Source organism: Scyliorhinus canicula, chromosome 14, assembly GCF_902713615.1.
Source record: "Scyliorhinus canicula chromosome 14, sScyCan1.1, whole genome shotgun sequence".
NCBI lineage: Eukaryota > Metazoa > Chordata > Chondrichthyes > Carcharhiniformes > Scyliorhinidae > Scyliorhinus > Scyliorhinus canicula.
Genome location: NC_052159.1, coordinates 11,333,490 through 11,354,322, shown reverse-complemented (window position 1 = coordinate 11,354,322; position 20,833 = coordinate 11,333,490). Strand labels below are relative to the sequence as shown.

Here is a 20,833-nt window from a genome sequence, read left to right as displayed (position 1 = left end):
TAGAGGGGAAGTTTGGGCTCCCCCCGGGGAACATGTTTAGGTACATGCAGGTTAGGGCGTTTGCCAGGTGGCAAGTGGAGGGGTTCCCTCTGTTTCCCCCACGTGGGGTACGGGACAGGGTGCTCTCGGGGATGTGGGTTGGAGGGAGGAAGGATTTCGGACGTGTACCATGTAATGCAGGAGGTAGATGAAGCCTCGGTGGAGGAGCTGAAGGGTAAATGGGAAGAGGAGCTGGGTGAGGAGATTGAGGAGGGGACGTGGGCGGATGCCCTGGAAAGAGTGAATTCCTCCTCTTCTTGTGTGAGGCTTAGCCTCATTCAGTTCAAGGTGCTACATAGGGCTCATATTACCAGGACGAGGATGAGCAGGTTCTTCGGGGGTGAAGACAGGTGTGCTAGGGGCTCGGGGAGCCCAGCGAACCATGCCCATATGTTCTGGGCATGCCCAGCGCTGGGGGTATTTTGGAAGGGGGTAGCAAACACGGTGCCGAGGGTGGTAGGATCCAGGGTCGAGCCAGGCTGGGGGCTCGCGATATTTGGGGTTGCAGTGGAGCCGGGAGTGCAGGAGGTGAAAGAGGCCGGGGTTCTGGCCTTTGCGTCCCTAGTAGCCCGGCGGAGGATTTTGCTTCAGTGGAAGGACGCGAGGCCCCCAAGCGTGGAGGCCTGGATCAATGACATGGCGGGGTTCATCAAATTGGAGAGGGTGAAATTTGCCCTGAGGGGATCAGTACAGGGTTTTTTAGGCGGTGGCAGCTTTTCCTTCACTTCCGGTAGAACGGTAGGAAAATAGGCCGGCAGTAGCAGCAACCCCGGGGAGGGGGGGGGGGGGGGGGGGGGGGGGGGGTGTGTGTGTGTGTGTGTGTTTCAGTGGAGGGGAGAAATGTGCACCTGTGTTTGTTGAATATGCCGGGTGCTAATCTATTTCTTCTGTTTGTAGTTATTGGGGGGGGGGGGGGGGGGGGGTTGGTTTTGGGGGGTTTTGTGTTTTTTTCTTTTTGTGTTGTTAATATTGTTTTCTTGTTGATATTTTCTGTTTTTGATATTTTGTGAAAATCTTAATAAAAATTATTTTTTTTTTTTAAATTTACATTCATGGATCTATATTTGCCTCAGTCTGGGAGCCCATGCCTTTTTCAGCTAATTCACTTCTCCATTTGCAGCTTTTCTATGGTGTCTTTGTATTCTCTCCATTAGGGAGTCATGGGTGAATGGTTAAAGCCTTCAGCTCAGGAAACCAACAGCGGTAGGGCGAAGGCTTGGCAAAGATGTCAAGTTTAATTTTTAAGAGAAAGCAAAGAAAGAACCTGCACTTATATAGCACCTTCCACGACCCCAAGTGCTTTACAGCCATTGATGTATTCCTTCGAAGTGTAAGCACTGCAGGAATTATAACAGCCCACAGCAAGCTCTCACAAATAAAAATTCAATAATGGAAAAATAATCTGTTTTGCTGATGTTGAAATGAAAAGCCCCTAGTCGCCACATTCCGGCGCCTGTCCGGGGAGGCTGGTACGGGAATCGAACCATGCTGCTGGCCTGCCTTGGTCTGCTTTAAAAGCCAGTTATTTAGCCCAGTGAGCTAAACCAGCCCCTATTGACCAGGGCACCACGGAGGGCTCCCCTAGCCTCTTCGAAATAGTGGCCATGGGTTCTTTTCCATCCAGCTGACAGAGCAGACGGGTCCTCAGTTTGACAGCACACCAAAAGGGTGTATCTCCGACAGTATAGCATTCCTTCAGTACTGCGCTGGATTGTCAGCCTAGATTGCGTGCTCAAATTCTCTGTGGTGCGACTCAAATCCATAATGAGCTGACTCAAGAGGCGGCAGCACCGCCCACTGAGCCACAGCTAGTGTTTCAAGGTTTTCCCATTGTTTCAAGTCTGACCGATCAGCGTCTGTATAGTTGCATTTTCTGGCATTATATAGCACTGTGGTTTGTTTACGTGACAGTTCAGAGCAGTGAGCACTGCTTTGACCGCCACGATACAAAATGAATAGAAACCGTAAGCCACAACATGAACTGTGTTACCATAAGACAACATTATTATTTGAAATTCAAATAAATGACTATTGATTCAGATATAGTTCAGAGGGATGACCTAACGCTATCACTCCAACATCAGATATTTATGTAATGCCTCCAATGCAGAAAGATTTCCCACAGTTCTCAAATCTAATCAAGAACTTTTGAGAGGGTTACAATAGCGGGAAAAATATATTTTCACTAATTAGAGACAAGAAGACATAATTTTAAGACTCACGTTGGAAGCCGAGAATTGACCCAGATTCTGTGGTCAGTGGTAAAGTGATGGAGCTCACCACTGACCTCATGGGAAAGTAAAAACCTCCCACAATGTTTCTCAAGCCTCTTTTTTTTTGGACATGATGACAAACTCATGATGATGCAAAAATACTGATGTAAACAGTGTTTCCATAATGCTTTCATACTGATTTCCTCCGGGTGCTCCGGTTTCCTCCCACAGTCCAAAGATGTGCAGGTTAGGTGGATTGGCCATGCTAAATTGCCCTTAGTGTCCAAAATTGCCCTTAGTGTTGGTGGAGGTGTTGACCTTGGGTAGGGTGCTCTTTCCAGGAGCCGGTGCAGACTCGATGGGCCGAATGGCCTCCTTCTGCACTGTAAATTCTATGATAATCTATGATTAATCTAGGACAAAGGTTCGGTACAATATCGTGGGTCAAAGGGCCTGTTCTGTGCTGTATTTTTCTATGTTCTATGTTCTATAATGCTTTCAAGAAGACCGATAATTACTTAAAGCACCGATTTGAGGAATCATGTAGAGAGCGATGAGGTAGACTAGGCAAACTAGAGATAGTGGACAGCTGCAACTCCACTAACATTTCTTGTGCATTCCACCAGAACTGTTTCTATTGTAGTTGAAGGTTGCCTGGTAATGATGCCATACACAATCACTTCATAGATCACATCCAATGCAAGCGGCAAATGGCCATATTGGTATTAAAAACTCTCCCCTTACTTAAATATTGGACAGGTTGACATTTTAATTTGGATTATAAAATAAACTTCCCATGCACATACAAGAATACTTTCCTTCAATTTTATTACTAAGATAGTTTTTATTTATTTGCCGGCTACATCAGCATTTATTGTCCAGCCCTAATTGCCCTTGAGAAGGGTTGGTGAGCTTCCCTGTTGAACCGCTGCACAGTCCATCTCGTGTAGTTACACCCACAGCGCTGTTAGGGAAGAAGTTCCAGAATTTTTACCCAGGAATGGCGATATATTTCCAAGTCAGGATGGGGTGTTACCTGAAGAGGAACTTGCGAGTGCTGGCGTTCCCATGCATCTGCTGCCCTTGTCCTTCTACAGCATGTGAGTTTGGAAGGTGCTGTTGCCGAAGCCAAGTGAGTTGCTGCAGTGCATCTTGTAGATGGTACACACTGCTGACACTGTGCATCGTTGGTGGAGGGTGAGAATGTTGAAGATGGTGGATCGGGTGCCAACCAAGCAGTTTGCACTGTTCTGGATGGTGTTGAGCTTCTTGAATGTTGCTGGAGCTGCACTCATCTAAGCAAGTAGAGCGTATTCCACCACACTCCCGACTTGTACCTTGTAGATGGTGGACAGCTTTGGGAGTGAGGAGATGGGTTAATCACTACAGAACTGCCAGCCTCCAACCTACTAGATACCTAGATATGGGCAGCACAGTAGCATAGTGATTAGCACTATGGCTTCACAGCACCAGGGTCCCAGATTCGATTCCCGGCTTGGGTCACTGTTTGTGAGGAATCCGCACGTTCTCCCCGTGTCTGCGTGGGTTTCCTCCAGGTGCTCCGGTTTCTTCCCAAAAGTCCCGAAACACGTGCTATTAGATAATATGGATATTCTGAATTCTCCCTCTGTGTACCCGAACAGGCACCAGAGTGTGGCGACTAGGGGATTTTCATAGTAACTTCATTGCAGTGTTAATGTAAGCCTACTTGTGACAATAAAGATTATTATTATACTCTTGTAGCCACAGTATTTATATGACCTGTCCGGTTCAGTTTCTGGCCAATGGTAACTCCAGGATTTTGATAGGGAGATAATTAGTGATTGCCATTGACTAACAAGAGAGGATGGTTAGATTATCTGTTTTTGGAAATTGTCAGTGCTTGGCACTTGCCTAGCATGAATGTTACTTGTCCAGGTCTTGCTGCATATGGACACAGACTGCTTCAGTATTTGAGGAATCACAAATGGAGTGAAACATTGTGTGATTTTCCACACTTCTGGCCTTATGATGGAGCAACGGTTATTGAAACAGCTGAAGATGGTTGGGCCTAAGACACTTTCCTGAGGAACTCCTGCAGTGTTGTCCAAGGACCGAGATGCTTGACCTCTAACAACCACAACAACCTTCCTTTGTTCTAGGTATATCTCCAAGCAGTAGTTTGTTCCTCTTGACTCCCATTGATTTTAGTTTTGCGAGGATTCCTTAATGTCACACTCAATCAAATGCTACCTTGATGTCAAGGACAGTCGTTCTCACTTCATCTTGAGTCCATGTTTGGATCAAGCTTGTAAGGAGCTGAGTGACCCCGACAAAGCCCAAACTAAGGGTCAGTGAGCAGGTTATTGCTAAGTGCCGCTTGATAGTACTGTTGACGATAAATTCTATCACTTTGCTGATGATCGAGAGCAGGCTGATGGGGCAGTAATTGGCCAGGTGAGATTCATCCTGCTTTTGTGGACAGGATACACATGGGCAATTTCCCACATTGTGGGATAGATGCCAGTGCTGCAGCTGTACTGTACTGTAGCTTGGCTAGGGGGCCCCACAGTTTCTGGAGCACAAGTCTTCAGTACTATTGCCAGAATGTTGTCAGGGCTAGCCTTTGCAGTATCCAATGCCTTCAGCTGTTTCCCGATATTCTGTGAAATGAATCGAATTGGCTAAAGACTAACATCTGTGATGGTGGAGACCTCAAGAGGAGACCAAGATGGATCATCCACCCAACACTTCTGGCGGAAGGTGGTTGAAAATGTTTCATATGCACCAGCTTGGCAGCCCTGGTCACGGCTCCCCTGCCGCTCCTGCCGGCCAGGTACTCCACCAGCCCAAAGTGGTGGCGGATTTGGGGCCAATGGAGGAAGCATGCGGGGGAAGTGGGAGCGTCGGTCTGGTCCCCAATATGTGACAACCACCGATTTGTCTCGGGGAAGATGGATGGCGGGTTTTGGGCGTGGCGGAGGTGGGAAGGATGGGCGACTTGTTCCTGGAAGGGAGCTTTGCGAACATGAGGGCGCTGCAGGAGAAGTTCGGGCTGGCAAGGGGGAATGACTTTCGGTACTTGCAGGTGCAGGGTTTTGTACGTGAAAATCTGATTTCCACGCCTTCCACCAAGGGGGATCCAGGACAGGGTAGTTTCCAGGGGTGAGGTAGGAGAGGGGAGAGACTCGGATATTTATAAGGAGCTTATGGGCGCAGAGGACACAGGGACCGAGGAACTGAAACTCAAGTGGGAGGAGGAGCTTGGTGGGGAGTTGGAGGGAGGCGTATGGGAAGACGCTCTGAGGAGGGTAAATGCAACCGCAACATGTGCCAGGCTCGGCCTGATTCAGTTCTAGGTGGTTCACTGGGCCCACATGACGGTGGCCCGGATGAGTAAATTATTTGGGCTGGAGGACAAGTGTTCTAGATGTGGGGGAGGACCAGCGAACCATGTCCACATGTTCTGGGCGTGTCCAAAACTCAGGGGATACTGGCAGGGATTTGCGGACGTCATATCCCGGGTATTGAAAACAAGGGTGGCGATGAGTCCAGAGGTGGCGATTTTTGGGGTGTTGGAAGACCCGGGAGTACAGGAGGGGATAGAGGCCGACGTTGTGGCCTTTGCATCCCTGATAGCCCGGCGATGAATACTGTTGGCCTAAAGGGACTCAAAGCCCCCAAGGACCGAAGTATGGCTGTCGGACATGGCAAGCTTTCTCGGCTTGGAACAAAATCAAGTTCGCCTTACGAGGATCACTATCGGGGTTCGCCCGGAGGTGGCAACCATTTATCGACTTCTTCGCGGGGAACTAATCGTCAGCGGGGGGGCGAACAGTCTGCCATTCGGCCCTGGAGCCTGCTCCGCCATGCAATATGATCATGGCTGAGCTGTTTGTGTTTCAAATCCCACATTCCCATCTACCCCCAGAAAACCTTTGATTCCTTGCCCAACAAGAATCTATCTACCTTTGCCTTAAAAACATTCAGTGAGCCTGCCTCCACCGCCTTCTGAGGCAGAAAGTTCCAAACTTCCGCAATCCTCTGAAAGAAAAAGTCAAGCAGCAGCCTGATGTAGTCAAACTCGAAGAATCATGCTCAGTGCCTCCTCCTGAGTTCAACATGTTGGAATACCGATTCATCAGCTGTGGGGAGATGGTGGTAATCAGCAAGAAGCTTCCTTTTCCACATTTCACCTGATGTCATGACACTTAACGGGGTTTGGAGTCAGTGTTGAGGACTCCCAGGGAAACTCCCTCTCCCCTGTATACCACTGTGCAGCCATCCTTGGTGGGTCTGTCCTGCCGGTGTGACAGGACAGTGCCAGTGATAATGATGGTGCTGTCAGGGACATTGACTGTATGGTATGCTTCCATGAGTATGACTGTTAGGCTATGTTTATAATAATAATCTTTATTTGTGTCTTAAGTACCGTTTGTGTCCCGTACCATCCTCCCCGAACAGGCGCCAGAATGTGGCAACTAGGGGCTTTTCACAGTGACTTCATTGAAGCCTACTTGTGACAATAAGCGATTATTATTAGTAGGCTTACATTAACACTTACTGCAATGAAGTTACTGTGAAAATCCCCTAGTTGCCATACTCCGGCGCCTGCGCAGGTACACCAGAGAAGAATTCAGAATGTCCAATTCACCTAACAAGCACGTCTTTCGGGACTCGTGGGAGGAAACCGGAGCACCCGGAGGAAACCCATGCAGACACGGGGAGAACGTGCAGACTCCACATAGACAGTGAGCCAACCGGGAATCGAAGCCAGGTCCCTGGCGCTGTGAAGCAACAGTGCTAACCACTGTGGCACTGTGCCGCACGTGACTAATAGGACAGCTCTACCAATTTTGACACAAGCTCCCAGAACTTAGTAAGGAGGCCGTTGCAGGGTCAATAGGGCTGGGTTTCCCGTAGTCGTTTCCGGTGCCTAGGTTAATGCGGTGGTGTCTGTCTGTCTGCTCATTCCTTTCAGACTTTGTAGCGGTTTGCTAACACTGAGTGGCTTGTTATGGCAATTTCAGATCAACAATTAAAATTGGGGATGCTCAAGAGGTTAGATGCAGGGTTTTGTACGTGAAAATCTGATTTCCACGCCTTCCACCAAGGGGGATCCAGGACAGGGTAGTTTCCAGGGGTGAGGTAGGAGAGGGGAGAGACTCGGATATTTATAAGGAGCTTATGGGCGCAGAGGACACAGGGACCGAGGAACTGAAACTCAAGTGGGAGGAGGAGCTTGGTGGGGAGTTGGAGGGAGGCGTATGGGAAGACGCTCTGAGGAGGGTAAATGCAACCGCAACATGTGCCAGGCTCGGCCTGATTCAGTTCTAGGTGGTTCACTGGGCCCACATGACGGTGGCCCGGTTAGATTTAGAGGAGCGCAGATATCTCAAGAGGGTTGCGGGATGGAGAGATTACAGAGATGGGGAGGGAGCAAGGCCATGGAAGGATTGGAAACAAGGACGGGAATTTTTACATTAAGACGTTGCGTGACCAAGTCAACAAGTAAGAAGTCTTACAACACCAGGTTAAAGTCCAACAGGTTTGTTTCAAACACAAGCTTTCGGAGCACTGCTCCTTCACCTGAGGCCAGCCAAGTGTGCATTGAAATCTAGGGGTAATTGGAGGCATGAACGAATCAGATAAGCACTTGAAGAGAAAGTGCGAAATGTTAAAGAGCATGAGGAAAGAGCAGGAAAGTGAGATTAAGTAGCATCAAATGTGGAGCAAGCACAGAGTGCAAGATGGTGTGGAAATCTGCATGCAAAAGTGCTGCTTAATGGAAATCTAACTAGAAGATAATCCATTGGCTCAGTGCTTATTGCAAGTCCTTTCTTACTCACCTCTAGTTTTTCAGGATGTGAAAGCAGAACAGCGGCAACCAAAGCTCCTCCGGAGGCTCCTGCATAGTTCTGTATTTTACTGAGCAATTTGGTTCCGTGTCGGTGAAGAGCAACTGCTGCCCCCAAGTGGTAAATCCCCAGAAATCCACAGGCGCTGAAAGTCAGGTTCAGGGGACACATGTTAACTCTGTGAATCGAAAGAAAGAACAAGGTAAGAGTCATAAAATGAAGCATCGGGCTCTCCCATCAGCTCCAGTGATCAGTACTGGTGAGAACTGCTAAGTTACTCAGCATAGATTGGTGTACTCGCTGTAGGTCCCTCCAGCATTGCTTTTCCCAGTCCCATGATTCACACTGCAGTGTTTTGTATTGGCATTAGGGTAGTGGAACTTTACATCAAGTACTCTTTCACAGCCGTCGCCAGCTAGCAGCATTGGCAGATGCAGGCTCATTGTCCTCATTAGTCCCACTCCCCTGCTCTTCTTCCTAAGCACTGCAATTTGTTCATTTTTAAGTACATATTCATTTTCCTTTTGAAAGTTGCTATTAATTCTGCTTCTACCGCACATATTGCCGACACGGCCTATTAAAATAAATTCTCATCTTACCTTCTGGTTCTTTTGCCAATTATATTCAGATTGTGTCCTTTGATGAGCAAACCTCTTTGCCAGTGTGAACAGTTACTCTGTATTTATGATCAAAACTCTCTCATTGTTGAATATTTCTGCTAAATTGCCTCTCAGAACAATCCCAGCTTTTCTGATATCTGCACACAACTGAAGTCCCTCATCCCTGGTACCGTTCAGGTCAACCTCCTCTGCACCGTATGAACATATGAATTAGGAGCTGGTGTAAGCCACTCGGCCCCTCAAATCTACTCCGCCATTCAATAAGATCATGGCTGATCTGTATGTAACTTCAACCTCACATTCCTGTCTCCCCCCCCCCCCCCCCCCCAGTAACCTTTCATCCTCCTTGTTAATCAAGAGTCTATCTAACTCTGCCTTAGTGGGGTAGTATGGCGGCACAGTGGTTCGCACTACTGCCTCACGGCGCCGAAAACCTGGGTTCGATCCAGGCTCCGGGTCACAGTCCGTGTGGAGTTTGCACATTCTCCCCGTGTCTGCGAGGGTCTCATCCCACAACCCACAAAGATGTGCAGGGTAGGGTAGGTGAATTGGCCATGCTCAATTGCCCCTTAATTGGAAAAGCGTATTGGGTACTCTAAAAAAAAACTGTTCTCAAAAAGCTCTGCCTTAGAAATATTGAAGACTCTTCCACCACCTTTTGATAAAGAAGATTCCAGAGACTCATGATCATCTGAGAAAAGAAATTCTCCTCATGTCGTGTGTGTGTGCGTGTGTGTGTGGGGGGGGGGGGATGGTAGGCAGAGTGGTTAGCACAGTTGCTTCACAGCTCCAGGGTCCCAGGTTCGATTCCCGGCTTGGGCCACTGTCTGTGCGGAGTCTGCACGTTCTCCCCGTGTCTGCGTGGATTTCCCCCGGGTGCTCCGGTTTCTTCCTCAGTTCAAAGATTTGGTTAGGTGGATTGGCCAAGATAAATTGCCCTTAGTGTCCAAAAAAGGTTAGGTGGCATTTCTGAGTTACAGGGTCAGGGTGGAGGTGTGGGCTTAGGTAGAGTGCTCTTTCCAAGGGCCAGTGCATACTCGATGAGCCAAAGGGCCTCCTTCTGCACTGTAAATTGTATGATTCTCTATGTCTTAAACAGTGACCCCCAGAATCTAGAATCTCTGGCAAGGTTCACCATGTTTACTGTTTTTATTTAGGGCAGCACGGTAGCACAATGGTTATCACAGTTGTTTCACAGCGCCAGGGTCCCAGGTTCGATTCCCAGCTTGGGTCACTGTCTGTGTGAAGTCTGCATGTTCTCCCCGTGTCTGCGTGGGTTTCCTCCGGGTGCTCCGGTTTCCCCCCACAGTCCAAACCCTAATTTTTGTGAGGCTGTTTTGGAAGATCAAGTTGCATCATAGAATTTACAGTGCAGAAGGAGGCCATTTGGCCCATCGAGTCTGCACCGGCTCTTGGAAAGAGCATCCTACCCAAGGTCAACACCTCCACCTTATCCCCATAACCCAGGCACCCCATCCAACACTAAGGGCAATTTTGGACACTGAGGGCAATTTATCATGGCCAATCCACCTAACCTGCACATCTTTGGACTGTGGGAGGAAACCGGAGCACCCGGAGGAAACCCACGCAGACACGGGGAGGATGTGCAGACTCCACACAGATAGTGACCCAAGCCGGAATCGAACCAGGGACCCTGGAGCTGTGAAGCATTTGTGCTAGCCACAATGCTACCGTGCTGCCGTGTTTAAGTTGAACAGGGTTGGAGCCAATTCTGAGCCTTGGCGGTGGGGGGGGGGGGGTCGAACAATCACGTCTTACCCTTTCAAACTCCAGCGGATACAAGCCTAGCCATCCCAAACTTCCCTCATAAAACAATCCACCCATTCCTGGTTTCAGTCTAGTAAACCTTCTCTGAACTTCTTCCAATGCGTTTACACCTTTCTTTAAATAAGTCATCTCCAAAGGAGAGACGGGGCCACAGTTTAATGCTACCTCCAAAGCCCTGACATCTTTCCAAAACTGTGGCGCTCAGTTGAAGCCTACCGGTGATTTGTCAAGGTTTAGTATAACTTCCTTTCTGGTGCACTTTAAAGTTTAGGACATTTTTAAACATCCTGCTGAATAAAGAAATGTAAAGTATAAAACAAAGAGGAAAGTACAGGTAGCAGAGGAATCAATTAAAACTTTGGTGTATTTGTACAAGTATTAGGAAGATTGGAGCCAGAAATGTCTGAAGGCAGATTTAACTGTGCTGCGAATATGGGTCAAATCTTTGAAAATGGTATTCAACCCAGATAAGCCCATGGGTGGAGCAAGACAAAGTATGTTTAGATTTTACAATCTCCGCCATTCAATGAGACCATCAATGACCTAATTTGATAATCCTCAACTCCACTTTCCCGCCTTACCCCCATAACCCTCCATTCCCTCACTGATTATAAATCTGTCTCTCTCAGCCTTGAACATACTTAACAACGCAGCCTCTACAATCCTCTGCGGTAAAGAATTTGACGGATTCCCTACCCTCAGAGAGAAGAAATTCCTCCTCATCTCTGTCTTAAATAGGAGACCACTCGCTCTGAGATTCTGCCCTCTGGTCCTACACACACTCCCAAGGGGAAACAGCCTCTCAGCATTTACCCTGTCAAAACCCATAAATATCCTGTGTTTCCATAAAGTCACCTCTCATTCTTCTAAACTTCAATAAGTGCCGGCCCAACCTACTTAACCTCTCCTCATAAGAAAATCCTTCCATATCTGGGATCCATGATGTGGAGATGCCGGCATTGGACTGGGGTGAGTAAGACTGGCGTTGTAAGACTTCTTATGATACCTGGGATTAGCCTGGTGAACCTTCTCTGGACTGTCTCCAATGCCAGTATATCTTTCCTTACATAAGGGGACGAAAACTATTCAAAGTGTTCCAGGTGTCGTCTAACTAGCCTTGTACAGTTTTAGTAAGACTTCTCTATTTCGATACTCCATTCCCTTTGAAATAATAGTTTATACTTCTCTGAAGATTCATGCTGCAAAGCAGTAAAGGACATGGATTTACACACCACCTTCCATAACATTGGGCTGTCCCAAAGCATTTTATTGCCAATTAAATACTTTTGAAATGTAGGTGCAGTTGTGAGGGAGGAATAATGCAACCTCAATCCCACAAACATCAAGGTGGTAATGGCGAGGAAACTCAGTTAAGATATCGATAATGGCCCTGGGCACTGCCCAGGATTCCCTTAATGGTGTCCAGGTGAAAGAATAGACAGGGTCACAGTTTCCTCTCAAGGGCTGTTGTAGTAACAAGGCTACTTAAAATGAAATGAAGTATACTACTTTGTCAAATAAAAGCACAATATCGTGGATGCTGGAAATCTGAAAGAGACACAAAATGGTCAATAAACTCAGTAGGTCTGCAGCAACTGTAGAGAGAGAAACAGAGTTAACGTTTCGATCCCATTTGACTCTTAGAATCCATTGAATCCCTACAGTGCAGGAGGCCATTCGACCCATGGAGTCTACACTGACCCTCTGAAAGAGCACCCTTCCCAGGCCCATTCCCTCACGCTTCCCCCATAACCCCATCTAACCCTTGGACATTAAGGGGCAATTTAGCGTGGCCAATCCACTTAACCTGCTCATCTTATAATAATAATCTTTATTGTCAGAAGTAGGCTTACATTAACACTGCAATGAACTTACTGTGAAAATCCCCTCGTCGCCACATTCCGGCGCCTGCTCGGGTACACAGAGGGAGAATTCAGACTGTCCAATTCACCTGACAAGCACGTCTTTCGGGACTTGTGGGAAAAAATTGGAGGACCCGGAGGAAACCCACGCAGACACGGGGAGAACGTGCAGACTCCGCACAGTGACCCAAGCCGGGAATCGAACCTGGGACCCTGGCGCTGTGAAGCAAGAGTGCAAACCACTGTGCCACCGCGCAGCGTCTTGCGACTGTGGAAGGAAACCGCAGTAAACCCACGCTGACACGGGAAGACTGTTCCACATAACTACTTTCTCTATGGTTAGGCCAAGTTAAGTTTGGTTGGTGATATATTCAGAGGTGAGCCACTGCCAGGGGGAATGAGGGGGGGGGGGGGGGGGGGGGGGGCATTGCTGGGGTGGTCCCGCATGAAATGAAATTGCTTATTGTCACAAGTAGGCTTCAATGCAGTTACTGTGAAAAGCCCCTAGTCGCCACATTCCAGCGCCTGTTCGGGGAGGCTGGTACGGGAATTGAACCGTGCTGCTGGCCTGCTTTAAAAGCCAGCGTTTTAGCCCTGTGTGCTAAAACGGAGGGTTCCATTTATGTGTGGCTGGAGAGCGGGCAGTGAGGGGGTGACTTACAGGCAAGAGGGGGCAGTGTGGGAGGAGTGAGCGGTCACTGGGGGAGGTGGGAAACGTCACCGATAATTCCGCGGTGGTGGGGTACGGGATTGACACTTCTGTTCTGATTGGGGTTCCCTTGAAACGTGGCACCAACAGTCTTGGCGGAGCCGGGTGGCAGCGCTCTGAGGGCACAGTCTCGGCGGAGCCGGGTGGCAGCGCTCTGAGGGCACAGTCTCGGCGGAGCCGGGTGCCAGCGCTCTCAGGGCACAGTCTCGGCGGAGCCGGGTGCCAGCGCTCTCAGGGCACAGTCTCGGCGGAGCCGGGTGCCAGCGCTCTCAGGGCACAGTCTCGGCGGAGCCGGGTGCCAGCGCTCTCAGGGCACAGTCTCGGCGGAGCCGGGTGGCAGCGCTCTCAGGGCACGGTCTCGGCAGAGCCGGGTGCCAGCGCTCTCAGGGCACAGTCTCGGCGGAGCCGGGTGCCAGCGCTCTCAGGGCACAGTCTCGGTGGAGCCGGGTGGCAGCGCTGAGGCCACGGTCTCGGCGGAGCCAGGTGCCAGCGCTCTCAGGGCACAGTCTCGGCGGAGCCGGGTGCCAGCGCTCTCAGGGCACGGTCTCGGCGGAACCGGGTGGCAGCGCTCTCAAGCCACAGTCTCGGCGGAGCCGGGTGGCAGCGCTCTCAGGGCACGGTCTCGGCAGAGCCGGGTGGCAGCGCTCTCAGGGCACAGTCTCGGCGGAGCCGGGTGGCAGCGCTCTCAGGGCACGGTCTCCGCGGAGCCGGGTGGCAGGGCTCTGAGGGCACAGTCTTGGCGGAGCCGGGGGCCAGCGCTCTGAGGGCACAATCTTGGCGGAGCCGGGTGCCAGCGCTCTCAGGGCACAGTCTCGGCGGAGCCGGGTGCCAGCGCTCTCAGGGCACAGTCTCGGCAGAGCCGGGTGGCAGCGCTCTCAGGGCACGGTCTCGGCAGAGCCGGGTGGCAGCGCTCTCAGGGCACAGTCTCGGCAGAGCCGGGTGGCAGCGCTCTCAGGGCACAGTCTCGGCGGAGCCGGGTGGCAGCGCTCTCAGGGCACAGTCTCGGCGGAGCCGGGTGCCAGCGCTCTCAGGGCACAGTCTCGGCGGAGCCGGGTGGCAGCGCTCTCAGGGCACAGTCTCGGCGGAGCCGGGTGCCAGCGCTCTCAGGCCACGGTCTCGGCGGAGCCAGGTGCCAGCATTCTCAGGGCACAGTCTCGGCGGAACCGGGTGGCAGCGCTCTCAAGCCACAGTCTCGGCGGAGCCGGGTGGCAGCGCTCTCAGGGCACGGTCTCGGCGGAACCGGGTGGCAGCGCTCTCAAGCCACAGTCTCGGCGGAGCCGGGTGGCAGCGCTCTCAGGGCACGGTCTCGGCGGAGCCGGGTGGCAGCGCTCTCAGGGCACAGTCTCGGCAGAGCCGGGTGGCAGCGCTCTCAGGGCACAATCTCGGCAGAGCCGGGTGCCAGCGCTCTCAGGGCACGGTCTCGGCGGAGCCGGGGGCCAGCGCTCTCAGGGCACGGTCTCCGCGGAGCCGGGTGGCAGGGCTCTCAGGCCACGGTCTCGGCGGAGCCGGGTGGCAGCGCTCTGAGGGCACAGTCTTGGCGGAGCCGGGGGCCAGCGCTCTGAGGGCACAGTCTCGGCGGAGCCGGGTGGCAGTGCTCTGAGGGCACAGTCTCGGCGGAGCCGGGTGGCAGCGCTCTGAGGGCACAGTCTCGGCAGAGCCGGGTGGCAGCGCTCTCAGGACACAGTTTCGGCAGAGCCGGGTGGCAGTGCTCTGAGGGCACAGTCTCGGTGGAGCCGGGTGGCAGCGCTCTGAGGGCACAGTCTCGGTGGAGCCGGGTGGCAGCGCTCTCAGGGCACAGTTTCGGCAGAGCCGGGTGGCAGCGCTCTGAGGGCACGGTCTCGGCAGAGCCGGGTGGCAGCGCTCTGAGGGCACGGTCTCGGCAGAGCCGGGTGGCAGCGCTCTCAGGGCACAGTTTCGGCAGAGCCGGGTGGCAGCGCTCTGAGGGCACGGTCTCGGCGGAGCCGGGTGGCAGCATTCTCAGGCCACACCCGTTAGTTCATTTTCCAGGAGCGAGACCTGGAGTCCGTGCAACTGGAGAACCGCGTGCCAGTTTTCAGTCTGAGCCCGAGGAGAGAGTCCGGGACAAACGCCGGGATCAGGACGCCGACTCTCGTCTCTCCCTCCGCAGATGTTGCTGGACCTGCTGAGTTTAACCGGCATTTTCTGTTCGATATTTCAGCTCTGTATATGTTTAATGACGTGGGGCTGGCAACCCCGGGCGCTATATAAATGCAAGTCTCTCTCTTCCTGTGTGTTGGGCAAACCCAGCCGGGAGGAGAGATCCCCGGTCTCAGACCCACTCCCGGGCAGTGGGGGGACCGGCAGGGCTCGGCAAGCCGGCCAGCAACCCTCACACCGGGCTGTCCCCTCACCCACACCGGGCTGGCCCCTCACCCACACCGCAGGCTCTGCCTGGCAGCCGGTTGCTAAAGGCCGCGCTCGGTAACCGGGGCGGCCTGAGGCCTGGGCCTGGGCCCTGGCCGCTCCCCCTCTGGCTCCGCTGCCGGGCCACCAGGAGGAGCCCAGGGAAACTTCACCGCTGCCAATCGGAACTGTTAAAGCACCGCAAACGTTTACCGGCGAGCTCCCTGTTGGCTGGCGATGCATCCGCCGGTTGCCGGCGCTGCGAGACCTCCCCGCCGCTTGGTGGCGCTGCGAGACCTCCCCGCCGGTTGGTGGCGCTGCGAGACCTCCCCGCCGGTTACCGGCGCTGCGAGACCTCCCCGCCGCTTGGTGGCGCTGCGAGACCTCCCCGCCGCTTGGTGGCGCTGCGAGACCTCCCCGCCGGTTGCCGGCGCTGCGAGACCTCCCAGCCGCTTGGTGGCGCTGCGAGACTTCCCCGCCGCTTGGTGGCGCTGCGAGGCCTCCCCGCCGGTTACCGGCGCTGCGAGACCTCCCAGCCGCTTGGTGGCGCTGCGAGACCTCCCCGCCGCTTGGTGGCGCTGCGAGACCTCCCCGCCGGTTGCCGGCGCTGCGAGACCTCCCAGCCGCTTGGTGGCGCTGCGAGACTTCCCCGCCGCTTGGTGGCGCTGCGAGGCCTCCCCGCCGCTTGGTGGCGCTGCGAGACCTCCCCGCCGCTTGGTGGCGCTGCGAGGCCTCCCCGCCGCTTAGTGGCGCTGCGCGACCTCCCCGCCGCTTGGTGGCGCTGCGAGGCCTCCCCGCCGCTTGGTGGCGCTGCGAGACCTCCCCGCCGCTTGATGGCGCTGCTAGGCCTCCCCGCCGCTTGGTGGAGCTGGGCAACCTCCCGCCGCTTGGTGGCGCTGCGAGACCTCCCCGCCGCTTGGTGGCGCTGCGAGAACTTCCCCGCTGCTTGGTGGCGCTGGTCTACAAAGATTACCCATCGGGACCGACAGGAAGCGCTGTTGCTATATCAATTACTCATCCTGGCCCACAGGGGGTACTGTAGCTATATTAATTACTTATCCTGGCCCACAGGAGGCACTGTAGCTATATCAATTACTCATCCTGGCCCACAGGAGGCACTGTAGCTATATCAATTACTCATCCTGGCCCACAGGGGGCACTGTAGCTATATTAATTACTTATCCTGGCCCACAGGAGGCGCTGTAGCTATATTAATTACCCATTCTGGCCCACAGGAGGTGTTGTAGATATATCAATTACCCATCCTGGCCTAGAGGAGGCACTGTGCTATGTCAATTACTCATCCTGGCCTACAAGAGGCGCTGTAAATATATCAATTACCGATTCTGGCCCACAGGAGGTGCTGTAGCTATATTAATTACTCTTCCTGGCCTACAGTAGGTGCTGTAAGAATATCAATTGCTCATCCTGGCCCACAGGGGGCACTGTCGGAATATCAATTACTCATCCTGGCCCACAGGGAGCACTGTAGCTAAATCAATAACTCATCCTGACCTAGAGGATGTGCTGTAGCTATATCAATTACTCATCCTAACCTAGAGGAGGTGCTGTAGCTATATCAATTACTCATCCTGGTCCACAGAGGGTGCTGTAGCTATATCAATTACCCATCCGGGCCTACAGTAGGCACTGTTGGAATATCAATTACTCATCCTGGCCCACAGGGGGCACTGTAGCTATATCAGTAACGCATCCTGCCCTAGAGGAGGTGCTGTAGCTCTATTAATTACCCATCCTGGCCTGCAGGAGGCACTGTAGCTATATCCATTACACATCCTGGCCTACAGGAAGTGCTGTAGCTATATCAATGATACATCCTGGCCTACAGGAAGTGCTGTAGCTATGTCAATTACTGATCTTGGCCCACAGGTGGCACTGTATCTAAAAGTAAATTACTGTGGATGCTGGAATCTGACACCAAAGAGAAAACGCTGGAAAATCTCAGCAGGTCTGGCAGCATCTTTAGGGAGAGAAAAAAGCTAACGTTTCGAGTCCAGATGACCCTTTGTCACTTTGACAGAGGGTCATCTGGGCTCGAAACGTTAGCTCTTTTCTCTTTGGCTTCAGGCTCTGTAGCTTTATCAATTACCCTGCCTGGCCCACAGGAGGTGCTGTAGCTATATCAATAACTCATCCTGGCAAAAAGGAGGTGCTGTCACCATATCAATTGCCCAACCTGGCCCACAGGAGGCACAGTACCTATATCAATTACCCATCCTGCCCCACAGGAGGCGCTGTATCTATATCAATTACTCATCAAGAACAGAGGATGCTAAAGGGAGGGAGAAATGTGTTAGATAGTAAACTGTAGCTGGGAGAGATTGCAACAAGATGTAGCAACTGTAATGATATGTAGAATTTGATTTGTATATAATTTAACAACCAAACTGTAAATAAAGATGGGTACCATGTGCACGGACTGAGATTCCAGCATCTGACCACTAGGTGGAGTGACAACAGGAGAACGTTACTGGAATACACGAGTTGTGCAGCAGAACATGAATAGCAGACGTAAAGTCCAGTCGTATGTCAAGTAGTTCCTTAGTCAATAGTACGTAATACTAGTTAATCAGAATTATTTGTATTTAGCTATAGTATCCAACTGTACTTATCGTTCACATTGTAGCAATCTTTATGGTGTACAGTTAGTTCATAAATAGTTTTGTTCTTTAACAAAGCCCTATGTTCTCTAATTGATTCAACCAAAAAGACATTGCCATCCATGAACATAGAGATCATTACAGCAACTTTAACAGGTTGGGAGGACTTTTGCTTTGAGACAATGTATGTATGGGATTTTCTTTAAAGAATTTTAGATGGAGAAGAAAGGTCACAGTCTAAAGGTTGTTGAACTCAAGATTGAGTCCTGGGGGCTGTAACAAGCCGCTCACCGGAATGAGGTGGCAGCATTGTTCTAATTACGCCATTGGTGTTATATTGTAATGATACCTCCCGACCGCTGGTGGCGCTAAATTACTGTAATTGCACCGATAGTTATGTACTGTAATGATACCTCCCGACCGTTGGTGGCGCTGAATTACTGCAATTGCACCGATGGTTATGTGCTGTAATGATACCTCCCGGTCGCTGGTGGCGTTCAATTACTGCAATTGCACCGAGAGTTATGTACTGTAATGTTACCTCCCGGCCGCTGGTGGCGCTAAATTACTGTAACTTGCACCGCTGGTTATGTGCTGTAATGATACCTCCCGGCCGCTGGTGGCGCTGAATGACTGTAATTGCACCGATGGGTGTGTGCTGTAATGATACCTCCCGGCCGCTGGTGGCGCTGAATGACTGTAATTGCACCGATGGGTGTGTGCTGCAATGATACCTTCCGGCCGCTGGTGGCGCTGAATTACTGTAATTGCACCGATGGTTATGTGCTGTAATGATACCTCCCGGCCGCTGGTGGCGCTAAATTACTGTAACTTGCACCGCTGGTTATGTGCTGTAATGATACCTCCCGGCCGCTGGTGGCGCTGAATTACTGTATTTGCACCGATGGTTGTGTGCTGTAATGATACCTCCCGGCCGCTGGTGGCGCTGAATGACTGTAATTGCACCGATGGGTGTGTGCTGCAATGATACCTCCCGGCCGCTAGTGGCGCTGAATTACTGTAATTGCATTGATGGTTATATGCTGTAACGATACTTCCCGGCCGCTGGCGGCGCTGAATTACTGCAATTACACCGATGGTTGTGTGCTGTAATGATACCTACCGGCCGCTGGCGGCGCTGTAAGCAGCCGGAAGCGGATCCTGTTGCTGGGTGACAGTATCCGGGAGGGTGGGCTTGGCTTGGGCGAGCGGGAGCCGCATGGAGAGGCGAGGCTGAGGGGGAGAGTCCGAGCACTGGGCCCCGCAGCTCTGCCGTGTACACCCCGCGGGGAGGGTTTTCCGCCGGCCCCATGGTTTTCCTCAGGTGTTTCCCGCCCCCGGCCGAGGGAGTCCGGCTCCAACAGGCTGAGATCGCGGCGGTTCTGGACGGCAAAGGCCTCGGCACCGGCACCTTGTACATCGCCGAGAGGTGAGTGCGGGCAGGAACACTGGAGGAAAAAGCGGAGGGGGATAGTGAGTGAGGGAGGGGGAGGAAGGGGGTGGGAGAGTGAGGGGGGTGGGAGAGGGAGAGTGAGGGGGGTGGGAGAGGGAGAGTGAGGGGGGTGGGAGAGGGAGAGTGAGGGGGGTGGGAGAGTGAGGGGGGTGGGAGAGGGAGAGTGAGGGGGGAGGGAGAGTGAGGGAGGGGAAGGAGGGGGGTGGGAGAGGGAGAGTGAGGGAGGGGAAGGAGGGGGGTGGGAGAGGGAGAGTGAGGGAGGGGAAGGAAGGGGGTGGGAGAGGGAGAGGGAGGGAGGGGAAGGAAGGGGGTGGGAGAGGGAGAGTGAGGGAGGGGAAGGAAGGGGGTGGGAGAGGGAGGGGAGGGAGGGGAAGGAGGGGGTGGGAGAGGGAGGGGAAGGAGGGGGTGGGAGAGGGAGGGGAAGGAGGGGGGAGGGGAAGGATGGGGGTGGGGGGGCGAGGAGGGGGAGAGGGAGGAGGTAGGGAGGGAGGAGGTGGGGGGGAGGGGAGGGAGGAGGTGGGGGGAGGGAGGAGGTGGGGGGAGGGGAGGGAGGAGGTGGGGGGAGGGAGGAGGTGGGGGGAGGGGAGGGAGGGAGGAGGTGGGGGGAGGGAGGAGGTGGGAGAGGGAGGAAAGGGGTGGGGGAGGAGGGGAGAGAGGGAGGGGGGAGAGAGGGAGGAGGGGGCGAGATAGGGAGGAGGGGGAGAGGAAAAGAGGGGGGTGGGAGAGGGGACGGGGTGGAAGAGGAGGGGTGCGGGGAGAAAGGTGGAGTGAGGAGGGGGTTGGAGAGGGAGGAGGGGTGGGAGAAGGAGGGGAGGAGAAAAGAGGGGGTGGGGAGGAGAAAAGTGGAGGGAGAGGAAAAGGGGAGGGGAGAAAGGTTGAAGTGGAAAGGGGAGGGTGGAGGAGAAGAGGGTATGGTGATGGAAGGCGGCTTGAGAGATAGTGAAGGAGGGGAGGGGGATTGATGGTGAAGGGGCATGGAGAGGCAGGCAGTGGGGGCGTGAAGGGGAGAAGAATTTGCGGAGATGGGAAGGAAGGGTCTCTGGGAATGTGAGGGTGGGCAATGGGGATGGTAAAGGGGTGCTGGAGAGATGAGTGGGGGGAGGTGCGGCGTGATCGTGAGGTGGGGTGGAGAGTTGGTGAGGTTAGAGGAACACAGACATCTCAGAGGGTGTGTGATGCTGGAGGTGATTAGAGGTAGAGAGGGGCAAGGCCATGGTGGGATTAAAGTCGAGATCCGTTTGTCCAGAGCTTGTGTAGGCTTGTGAGCAAGGGGACATTAGGGGAATGGTACTTGTTACGAGTTTTGGGTGACCTCCAGTTTCTGAAG

General features: G+C 52.9%; 2 protein-coding genes across 7 annotated transcripts in view; one reads left to right on the top strand and one right to left on the bottom strand.

Annotated features, from left to right (window-relative positions):
- Positions 1-15,777, bottom strand: part of pnpla4 (patatin-like phospholipase domain containing 4) — a 115,523-nt gene extending 99,746 nt beyond the window's left edge. For 3 of the 5 annotated variants that reach the window (XM_038818228.1, XM_038818223.1, XM_038818224.1), the window contains exon 1: positions 8,081-8,931. In XM_038818228.1, coding sequence (XP_038674156.1) covers positions 8,081-8,314 — 234 coding nt within the window. In that variant the 5' untranslated portion in view covers positions 8,315-8,931. Of the gene's footprint in view, positions 1-8,080; positions 8,932-15,645; positions 15,680-15,766 lie in introns of those variants that run through there. The other 2 variants (XM_038818225.1, XM_038818227.1) reach the window with 2 other exon arrangements.
- A 3,449-nt stretch (positions 15,778-19,226) lies between these two features.
- clns1a (chloride channel, nucleotide-sensitive, 1A) overlaps positions 19,227-20,833 on the top strand; it is a 47,539-nt gene continuing 45,932 nt past the window's right edge. Inside the window, exon 1 of one of the 2 annotated variants that reach the window (XM_038818172.1) lies at positions 19,227-19,482. In XM_038818172.1, coding sequence (XP_038674100.1) covers positions 19,364-19,482 — 119 coding nt within the window. In that variant the 5' untranslated portion in view covers positions 19,227-19,363. The remainder of the gene's footprint in view (positions 19,483-20,833) is intronic. The other variant, XM_038818173.1, reaches the window with a different exon arrangement.